The sequence below is a fragment of the Fusarium verticillioides genome, chromosome 1 (genome assembly GCF_000149555.1).
Source record: "Fusarium verticillioides 7600 chromosome 1, whole genome shotgun sequence".
In the NCBI taxonomy this organism is placed as follows: domain Eukaryota; kingdom Fungi; phylum Ascomycota; class Sordariomycetes; order Hypocreales; family Nectriaceae; genus Fusarium; species Fusarium verticillioides.
The window spans coordinates 2926126-2936146 of NC_031675.1; the positions used below are offsets into that span (position 1 = coordinate 2926126).

General features: G+C 49.4%; 2 protein-coding genes across 4 annotated transcripts; one reads left to right on the forward strand and one right to left on the reverse strand.

The window, feature by feature from the left end:
- Nucleotides 1-487: 487 nt before the first annotated feature.
- On the forward strand, nt 488-5491 carry FVEG_01099 (hypothetical protein). Its single transcript, XM_018887889.1, has 2 exons — nt 488-2608; nt 2670-5491. The coding sequence occupies exons 1-2, from the start codon at nt 1337-1339 to the stop codon at nt 4824-4826; spliced, it is 3429 nt and encodes a 1142-aa protein (XP_018743701.1). The 5' UTR covers nt 488-1336; the 3' UTR covers nt 4827-5491.
- On the reverse strand, nt 5363-9850 carry FVEG_01098 (hypothetical protein). Of its 3 annotated transcripts, none has more exons than XM_018887886.1 (3): nt 8843-9850; nt 7444-8175; nt 5363-7393 (listed from the first exon to the last, which is right to left on the reverse strand). In XM_018887886.1, exons 1-3 carry the CDS (start codon nt 9043-9045, stop codon nt 5797-5799), a joined length of 2532 nt encoding a protein of 843 aa, XP_018743698.1. In that variant the 5' UTR covers nt 9046-9850; the 3' UTR covers nt 5363-5796. The 3 variants fall into 3 exon arrangements, with proteins under 3 accessions (XP_018743698.1, XP_018743700.1, XP_018743699.1); XM_018887888.1 differs by having other exon boundaries at nt 7444-8392; XM_018887887.1 differs by having other exon boundaries at nt 7444-9850.
- Between the last annotated feature and the right edge of the window lie 171 nt (nt 9851-10021).

The following is a 10021-nucleotide window of genomic DNA, read 5'->3' on the forward strand; positions in this document are numbered from 1 at the left end:
CTCAGTCTTGGCTTCTGTGGTGAATCAAATGCCTTCTCCACTTGTCATCAGTCTGAAATCACACGGCAGACCAGTCAAGAGATGGATGAGCCGCCCAGACCAGAAAAGACCCGCTACTATGGAAAAAAGGATTCAAGGATTCGAATCGAATGCCTCGTTTCCATTGTCACGGATCCGTAATGATATTGGTAGCGGCGTAGCTAAGCTACAGCACCTGCGACACGACGCGGCACAACATGAGTAACAAGGCGATGAATATAAATGCTTATAGAGCAGAAGCACGAGCATGTCCGGGGCTGAAGAGAAGAGAGACATGACATCCCATCGTAAGAGGGTGAATACAGACAGATGCATGCATGTGGATGTGAATAGCGCACTGTTTTAGACACGGTATATCCGGTTTCCGCAGTTGACAAGTCAACTGAATCAGCGGGGGTTTGGTGATTCAAATGTCTTTGACAGACAGCTCCCGTTCAGCCCGTCGTCCGTTGTCCTGCCCTTTTTTCCCCTTCTCTTTCTCTTCAGTTCAGGAGAAGCTAATCCCTCTAAGCACCACTCGCACCCAAGCAGCCAACGTCATTGCGTATCCACCAAGTCCCGAGCCCCCGAACCCGGACCCGACCCCGTTGATCCAGAGACACACCCAAAAGTAGCAGCAAAACCACCCAGGTACCAGGCGAGTACCTGAAGTACCTGCTAATTAACCAGCCAGCATCAAGCTCTGCCAGGCCTTTTATGGGCCTTGAGTCTCCATCTTTTGGGGGGGCTTGTCCCCGGCGCAGGGAAGACCCGTCCTAGATCTGACACGAAGCCACAGACTAAAATCCTGTGTGCCCTGCGTATTCCCTACCTTAGTAGCATTTAGCTGAAAAGGGCTTTTGCCTGACTTTTTTTTTTCTTAGTTGACGCTTGCTGCCGTCTCTTCCACTCCAGTCTGAAGTCAAGTTCTCCGTTGAGCTCTCCTCAGTTTCAGTTTCTGTTCTTTCTTCACTTTTTTTTTTTGTTGCTGGCAGTCCCCTGACATAAAGAATTGTCCATTTGCCGGCCCCCTTTTACATACCTTTGTTAACCCGGCTTCTTACTTACCAGCTTACTTACTCACTGCCTTACCTGACCAAGCTTGCATAGCTTAGCTCGCCTTGTTTGCCCTGCCTTGCATTGCCTTGTTCTGTTTGAACTGTCACTCGTTTGCCACAAGTACCCTCTGCTGCCATTCTTAGCATAGGTACTCTGCCTTTTCCTGTTCCTCTGCTTTGCTGCATGTAACGCTGGCGTTTGGACGATCTGGTCACCTCTTGCATTTACTTGCTAGGACGAACGAATTGCATTGCCCGTCATGACGTCGAGCAGGTCCTTCCGGGCTTCTATAATGCCCTCTATGCTACGATCAAACACAGATCCTGATTCTTCATCTTCTCCTCGAAAGAGCGTAAAAAAGTCAAACACTTCTGATCTCGCTCACCTGCGTGGTTCAAACATTGGGTCTTCAAAGTCCACCACAAACTTGCCTCATATGGGCTCCAACCCGCAGCAAGACCAAGACGCTGTACAACACAACCGTCCACGTTCCGCCGAGCAAAAGACTATTCGTAAACACAACGACTCTACTCAAAAAGTGTCCTTGCCCAAATCCCAGTCGACAACAAACCTCTCTCCCACCAAAGGTTCAACTCGCTGGAGAAATCGACTTTCATCTTTTCTTCCGTCGCTCGTTCTGCCATCCGAGCCTTCGCCAAAATCTGTACCAACACCTCCGGTACCTGCGGCGCCCTCCGCTCCCGCTTCCGCCGTTACAGCCGCTGTTTCTCCTGCACCCACCAAATCTTCTTCTCCCACCGATACCTCGACCACCACTAACACCGCTGCAACCCCTCCTACAACCGTTGACGATAGCGCCTCGTCTACCACTCCCAGCATCATCGACCCCACCGTCCGGATGACAAGCGATTACCACGACGCCCTCACCCACCAGGCTCATGGCCAATATCAGCCAAGCCATGCTGGTTCCCCGCCTAGTCCGGACTCGATCCCAACCCGTGGCAGCGACAGTCTCGATGGCCCATTAAACCCTCAGCCTCAGATCATGGCACCGATTCCTCCATCTCCAGAGGTCCAGAGAGCCACCATGAGCCCCCAGGAGCCTAACATGCCGCCCCCTCCGATTCCTACTTCTCCTTCAGATAATGTCAGCAGTGGTGTTGGTGGAAAGTTGCGAAAGGAAAACCCCGCTGCTCGATCACGAAGTGGCTCTCTCCAGCACACATCCAGCAACTCCAACGGTGACTCCATTCAGGCTCTGAAGACTCGACAGACTTCTCCAGCTCCTGATCGTGGTCGCCGCGCATCTTCAGTGCAGTCTCCCAACAGCCGCAGCAGCAACACCAAGAGCCGCGTAGTTTCTACACCACTCGCCATCAGACCAGGTTCATCAAAAGGTGATGTGAGCCAGAGCCCAACGCGGGGTCGTCTCCGAAGAAGTTGGTTGCCTGGTGGAAGATCGCGATCAAACTCGATGGACGTCTCCAACACAAACGCCTCAACCGCGTGGGTACTGTCCGACGATACACAGGCCGAGTACAATGCTTCGTTTCTCAAGAACGGAGAAAAGGTAAGTGACGTTGCTCTACCGTTGAACCATGGTTTCAGAGTTAATCTTTGCGCTCCATTAGGTCCCAGAACTTTGGAACGAAAGCGGTGCTGTTCTTGTCTACCTTTACCCCAAGGGCAGTGGCTTCGGGCCGTCATTCAAGGTTCAAGAATTCACAATCAGCTCGTCCTGGGTTTTCAATGAACTCATTCAGCGAGAGCGAGAGATGCCTATGGGTAGGGACCGAACTAGGAGCTTCAGTGGTCGCGACAGCCTGACAGCCGAAGATGCGAACCGATTTATCTCCTCACCAAACTCCCCTCCTGTTCAGGATGACGGATATGATGACTGCCTCCACCTATATCTTCCTAATGGAACTCCCGGTCAAGAAACATCACCCGACATGGATCGCTTGATTGCTATTCGCAACCTGTTCGCCTTCTTGACCGGACAGCCTCTCGTTGCCACCAAGACTCGCCCTACCAACTTCCATGCTTTCCTGGAGATTTCAAAACTTTTGGAAGAATACGGCTTCACGAGTTATGATGGAACCACGTTTGGAGACGCTGTTGATCTCAGTTTCGAGTTTTACATGGACCAGCATGCTCTTGCAGACTGCCGGAACAGCCGGGAAAAGACTCTCGAGGCATTGATCCTGGGCGAGCGCATGCGATCAGCCGATCTCTATAATGAGGCATTTGCCCATGCTGCGGGCAAGCTTCCAGCAATCCAAGATCTGAAACTTCCTCTCTGGAACCAGGTTTCAGAAAAGACTCGCACGAACTTGGAACGGGCTAGTACCGATCTGAGTAACCGCCAGCACAACACCAATATGCACCTGGAGCAATTCGAATTTCCTGCACTTTTCTCTGGTATTGCAAACTCAACTTCCATGTCGGAGCTTAGAAGCGTCCGCTTCAAGGTGTGGAGACAGTCATTTACTAAAATGCGTAATTTCGCTCTCAGCTACTACAAAACAGCATTCGGCAACTGGCCACCCAAAGCCAGCAGCAAGAAGAACCCATTCTCCGAGAGCGGCCTCAACAGACTTGTCCTCAAGGTTCTGTATTCTGACATGTGTGCTCTTTATGACTTGCTCGTCGACCGCACCAACCGAACTTCGAGAATCATGGATGCTGTTCCTGAACTTTCTAACGATCCTGACAAGATGATCATGTCTGCACTGCGAAACATCATGTCCGAATTCGATCGCTCGAAGCCGCCTGTTCTTCCTCCCATTCCTTACGATTGTCCGCAATTGCCCACTGCAACATCTATCCTGGAAACTTACGATACGCTGTCGCCAAAGAAACAGGCAAAATTCGACAAGAACATCAAGGAACATGAACTCATGCTCATGTTGAACAAGGCTTACAATTACGATACCAACGCTATCAAGGTTCCTTTCTTGGACAAGTTTAAGGAGTTTGAGCTTCGTGAGGCTCGAGGCAAGACGCCTCAAGATTTTGCTGACCAGCGTATCGGTTACTGGCTGTTCCTTTACGTTGTCATCCAGTCACTTCCTGTCTTGGTTGTGGATGCTCCAGGCATGCAGTTCACCGAAGGTGTTGAGTACTTCCTCTGTGAGCCTCCTCTGGGTAACCCTCCTTGGGTTCCGGATCAGCAAGTGAAGAAGATGTGGTATGAGGTGGCTGGCACAGGTGGTTTGGTCGAGCTCTCTCAAGATGCTGTTCTTTTCAGCGTGGAGGCCACTTACCACCGAAGTCACTGCTGGCTTGCTGCTACCCAGTGGGAGAGCGGCGCTTCAGGAATTCAAGCCCAGCCACCAACGGAACCTTCGCTGTCACCGTTGCAGCCCCCACGGTCCATGTTCCTGGATGAGGACTTTATGCCCACACCACCACCATCTTTCGGCAACGGCTACAACACTCCTCCATCCCCCATTGGTAGCCCTTCAGGCTCTCTTCGCCCTCGAACTCACTCACCCGGCGGAAATCGAGCCAATCAAGCTTGGCGATCCAGTATCGCCTTGGGATTGGAGCCTGTACCTTTACAGCCCCCAAGCCCATTCGGAGAACGTAGCAGTTCTCTTGGTGGACGTCCCCCCAGTCTTATGATGGGTTCGCGGAACTCATCTGTGGGTAATCTGGCCGCCTTTGGCCACCAGGGCTTCCCTCAAACTGAATCACCTCCTCCCGAGCAGACGGGCGCAACCTTCGACGATATATTGCGCAGCGATGCCATGAAGAAAGAGAAGAAGAAGAGCCGATTTTTCTAATCACTGTTGGTTTCCTTGGTCAGAATTTGCCCAACATCATTCGAAGAGCTCAGGAGCTCAATTCCTGTACACCCAGCTGCCGGGTTTCCCGTATGCATGCACAATTTTCCGCCCGTGTTGGCGTGTTTTTATCCAATCACCCCAACTTTAATGTGGTAACGACCGCCTCAGCCGAAGGTTTGTTTGCAAGTACCTTTTGGGCTGACTACCTTGCGAGCTGTTATTATTTCTCCTTTTCCTTTCCTTGACTTTCTCACATACCTTTTTGGAAAGGAGGACGGGCGGAACAAGAACCCTAGCCCTTTTACTATTTAACGACATTTAGCATGAGAAGAACAAATTAAAAAAATCTACACAGATATGTAGTCGGGACGGGATCATAACTATCTAGTTTTAACCTAGACATGGTTGATAGAAACCATGTCTTTAATTGGCCGGAAGAAAAAAAATGTTTAATTGTCTACTTTTTGCATATGAGGCTTTGGCGTACAGCAGATTTATCACTATGGCGAAATAGGGAGCACAAGGGCGTTTATTCGGTGGCATCGGTAGCTTTAATTACTTGAGCTAAATACATGGATTCACTACATATACGTCTCTCTTTTTTCTTCTTCTTTTTGTCACTATTCTTAATATTTTGGTTAAGCCAGAATGGAAATGCTGATACTACACTACATATTTGCACACGTTGGATCTGTGATGGTAGGTATGTGAATGTTGCCCAATGGCTGGATGTTATTTGGCGCTCTGTTCTTTTTACTCATATGTTTTTGAGATTTGCCAATGCTATGAACCCGATCCTGTTTACCAATCTGAGCGAGAACGCCATGAAATGATATCCCTGAACCTTGGGACTTCCCAGATATATATCGTGCCATGCCGTTCCAGTTCTATATATATGTGCCGGCCGTAAATCGTAACCATACTATCATCTCCCCAAGAATCTTGGTATATTTTCAGGTAAGCAGCCTCAGAGAGTGACTTTGGTCCACCGACCTCTCTCTGTATGCCACCATCTTTCTTTTTCCTTCTTATCTGCCACGATGCCATCACGCACATTCCAGCGTCCAGTGCACCCTTCCCTCCCACCGATGAGACTCTCTCCAGCATCGCTATCCAAATCTCTCACATCAACAAGACCGCCTTTATCGTCTGTAGTGCCCCTGTCAGGAAGAAGGTGGTACTTGATTGAGCTTCCGGCCGTACCAATGAATCCAGCCATGGAGAAAGTCTCAGTAATGGTTCCGCCCTCATCTACTACGTTGACAGTGAATTTTGGCCGGGAACGTGCTGCTTCGAGACGCGTTTGGGCGGCAAGCCGTGCGGTATGGAGGCTTGTGTAAGGGCGGCGTGTGTCGCCAAACGGAGAAACCGGGGTCCGTGGAGAAGCGAGCGGTGAGTTGTTGGATTTGAACAGGCGTGTGGGAGACATGGGGCTTGCCGAGCTTAGAGGAAATGCAAAAGGTGATGAGCTCTCTGGTTGCTCAGAGGCTCGGAATCGATCAGAAGGAAGATCGATTCTCTCGACGGGGTAGCACAGATCCTGAAAGATGCCGTCCGGGTCGTTGAGTGCTCGGAGTGTCCTCAAAGCTGGGAAACCTCCTGCAGAGATACTGCGAGCGAGAATATCATCCGCTGCATTGACACAGGTAGCATGGCTGGTGATATCCCAATGGAGACTCTGCACAGTGTTGTTTGCAAGATATGGCATCATCCATAGTGCGAAGCTGTCGTTCTCCGGCATGACGGGTGGGAAAATCTGAACCAGAGAAAAGTCCAGCAAGTTTCTCAAATTAGACAAGATGCGCGCTAGAGCAGCGAGAGACGTGAGAGGTGTGTGTCGAAGAGTAAGCTTACGCAGAGGAAGACTAGTGGACTGCGTTGCGAATGATGATAGCCCGCTCGAGGTTATACCGCTGATGTGAGACAACGTCAAGGAGTGTAGGGGCGGCAGAGCAAGGAGAGTTGAGTCGTCGAAGCTATTGGGCGGTAGGTTACAGAGATGAAGATGTTTGAGGTTCGGGAGACGCTTGAGTGTTGATGTGAGAAGGTTCTCGGGCGTGACGGTAGCTCCTGGGAGACAATGCACAGTAAACGTTTCCAGGCGAGACCAGTTATCATGATATGCCAAAAAGGCAGCTTCCTGGGAAGGCCTGAGTTCTCCAGGCATCACCAAGCCAAGCTGCTGAGTACTCGATTGGATTCTCTGTTGTCTCTGATGAGGCGAAGCGTGTACAAGCCAGTTCATTTGTCTTAACATGGGTCTTGTTGATAACGCATGAAAGATCTTCTTGAAGGAGTGGTCGTACGGAACCGACAATCCACTGAGACTCTCGATATTGGGACACGCCATGACGAGCGTCGCAATAAGGTCCTCATACTCGGCAGCTCCGGAGCCTTTGGCGACAATTTCAGGGGCCGGAACTTTAAGTGTGCGGACGATTTCGGCGATGTGAGGATTAGAGCGGAGTATGCGCCGGAGCATGAGAGCACGAATGCCCTGTGCCATTTTGAACTTCTTCTTGAGGGCTGCCGAGTCCGGGCCCACGAGTTGAATATTTTGGTATCTGATACAAGTTAGCTTTTTCTCATGTGTAGTTGGAAGAGATGTACTTGCAGTGCTATTTGGGCGGGCCTGTACCACTTGCGGCAAGCCACTGCGATACTACAAGCATCTCGCATCCAACAAGTTGCACAGCTCCCGCTGTTATCCGCCAGGTGAATATCTCTTAACTGCTCCAGTATATTCGAGAGGATCTCCGAGGGCAACCTGGCGAAGAGCTCATTCGGTTGGAGGGGAGCTCGGGAAGAAGATATCTTCTTGATGGGCATTGGCCGCTGATACATATACTCAGGTCGCCATTGAGATGTAGATTCGTTCGTTTCCATACTCGTTCTACTCCCCCAAGAAGGGGTCCGTCTTGCTGAGACCATGCTTTCTGGGGATTGAAAGGACGATGCAGTCGTAACTGAGTTGTTGGACAGTTTTCGAGGACGGTTCAGGACGGCATTTGGCCTCACATTTGTAGGATCTGCCAGGGGAGTTTCGAGAACAGCATATGTTGGTCGAGGATACGCCGTAGGAGAAAAGTTGTCTTGTGTGCTCTTTGGAGACTCAGTGTTTGCAAGGAAAGCGTTGATAGCGTTTTCTTGAACTAAAGAGAGATCTTTTGGTGAGCCAAAAGATGGTGAGTGAACCGGCTGGACAGTAACTGTAGAGTCCTTCATAGTTGCGGCAGTGTCAAGCTTTAGCTGGTTCTTGTGTTGCTTGTCATTAGGCTTTGTTACTGGCGGTGATCCAGCATATGTAGAAGCTCTCTTGGATCTCAGTTTGTTTGAACCAGGACGACTATACCAAGAATTAAAGTATTAGTATTAGAAAAACATGCGTTCGAAAGCAACGACCAACAACCTCCGCGAGCCAACGGAAATCGCAAGTATATCATTCAACACGGGTGCTGAGGGGAGGGTAAAAAAAAGACACTAAGAGTCCTAGAATCACACCACTTCCCCATGGTACACGCAAATGCCTAAACTAGGCATAATTGACCTCTTAGGATAAAGATCTGACGTAGACAGAAATAAGTTTTTGGCTGTGCCTTTGCGGCAGACAGGGAGCTTGAAGCGCCACGCAGGGGAAAATGTGGACATGTAATTTAAAAAAACATCGAGATGTGAGAGCCTCGTTGGAGCTGAATGCGCTAGAGCGGGAGTCGCATGCGGCCAACACCAAGACCAAGACACTAGGACGCCGGGTTTAGGGGTTGGACGAGATGAGGCGCTCTTGGTCTTGTTCTTTTCTCCGGATGTCTTCTAGGGGCTCCTCCTTGGAACTTTCCAAGATGAAGAGGGGGAGAATAATAGAACACAAAGGGTTATAAAATAGATAGACAATGCATTATGTTGCGCGCGGGTGGTATAGGAACGGGATGTTTGAGTATAGCTGACTGTAAACCAGGTGACGAATAATAATGACAATAATAACGATAACAATAAAAGAAACTCTTTTTACTCACACAAGGTCAATCGATTGGCGGTTCTTCTTGTTCTTCTTCTCCCCACTCCCTGCCAACGGATCCTCATCAATCATAGTAACCGCCCAGACATGTCTCCTAAACTCTTCTGCCCTCTTGTCCTCAATGGCAGACATTGAGCTTCGACCATGGTGAAAGAAGCGCTTGAACTCTTGTCCGTGGTGGTTATGTTGAACCTCGAACATGGTCGGTCGTGAATGTGGAGTTTCAAGATGATCGACGGAGGCTATTTATTATTGTGACAGGATGGTTTTTGTCTATCGATATTCGTTTATGTTGCACCAGATTGTCGTGATAATGTTCCGATGTTGACTGCCGGACCAATAGAGTCGAGGAAATAATATGAATGATGAAGTATAGGACAAGGAAGAAGCGGCTCAGGGGAACGTCAGGACTTAAAAGGCAGACGATGAGTGTAATCAGGGAGGGAGGCTTGTCCTATAAAATCATGCCATTCATTGGATGCTATCCAATGCCAAATACACGGTCAAGTCAAACGCCTCTGCATGGTTTGGCGTAAGGTAAGGGTATCTCAGACATGCAGCCCCCTTCGTCAGCAGTATCTGTACTCCGTAGTCAGAGTCGATACTTTTTTTGTCTTTCGGTTGACGAGGTGAGAAAGTACAACACTGATTTAGTTATTAGTCAGTAGTGAGAAGACCCAAGACTTTGGTAAACTCCCGAAACGGGCTTGCGTCAACCTTAAGTAACTTATGGATTATGCACAGTCGCTCAAGTAACGCACGCAGTTCCCGATCGATCTCACAAAACAAAGTCCATTCAAAGCCAAAGCCACAGGGAAAAACCAAGATTCAGGTTTGAAGGGTGCGGAGCCAATAGATATCCGTAGCTTGGGTGGTCGAGAACGAGAACCCTGCTTTGTCCCCTGCCTGCTTGTGTTTTGGATTTGCTGGGGTTGTACTGTATGTAAATCTTTGAGACGTAAGTAAACCTAGGGTTAGACCAAGAGAGCACTGTATAACAGTAAACATTTGGGGGAAGATACATATGCTTTCAGAGCTTATGATGATACCCAGTGCTTGAATAACCTATAGAGAAGAATACTTGAGCAGTATGTCGCCTCTTCGGAGGAGTACGTACTTGGAGACTCAACCACCAGTTCAAAAATAGCATCGCGTCAGGAACACGGCTCATCATCCC

Excerpts from the sequence above, each read along its gene's own strand:
- FVEG_01099 (XM_018887889.1), top strand. The coding sequence starts at position 1,337 with ATGACGTCGAGCAGGTCCTTCCGGGCTTCTATAATGCCCTCTATGCTA. Across the intron at positions 2,609-2,669 it reads TTCTCAAGAACGGAGAAAAG|GTCCCAGAACTTTGGAACGA; the intron begins GTAAGTGACGTT and ends GCGCTCCATTAG.
- FVEG_01098 (XM_018887886.1), bottom strand. The coding sequence starts at position 9,045 with ATGTTCGAGGTTCAACATAACCACCACGGACAAGAGTTCAAGCGCTTC. Across the intron at positions 8,176-8,842 it reads CGCCAATCGATTGACCTTGT|TCGTCCTGGTTCAAACAAAC; the intron begins GTGAGTAAAAAG and ends TTCTTGGTATAG. Across the intron at positions 7,394-7,443 it reads AGGCCCGCCCAAATAGCACT|ATACCAAAATATTCAACTCG; the intron begins GCAAGTACATCT and ends AACTTGTATCAG.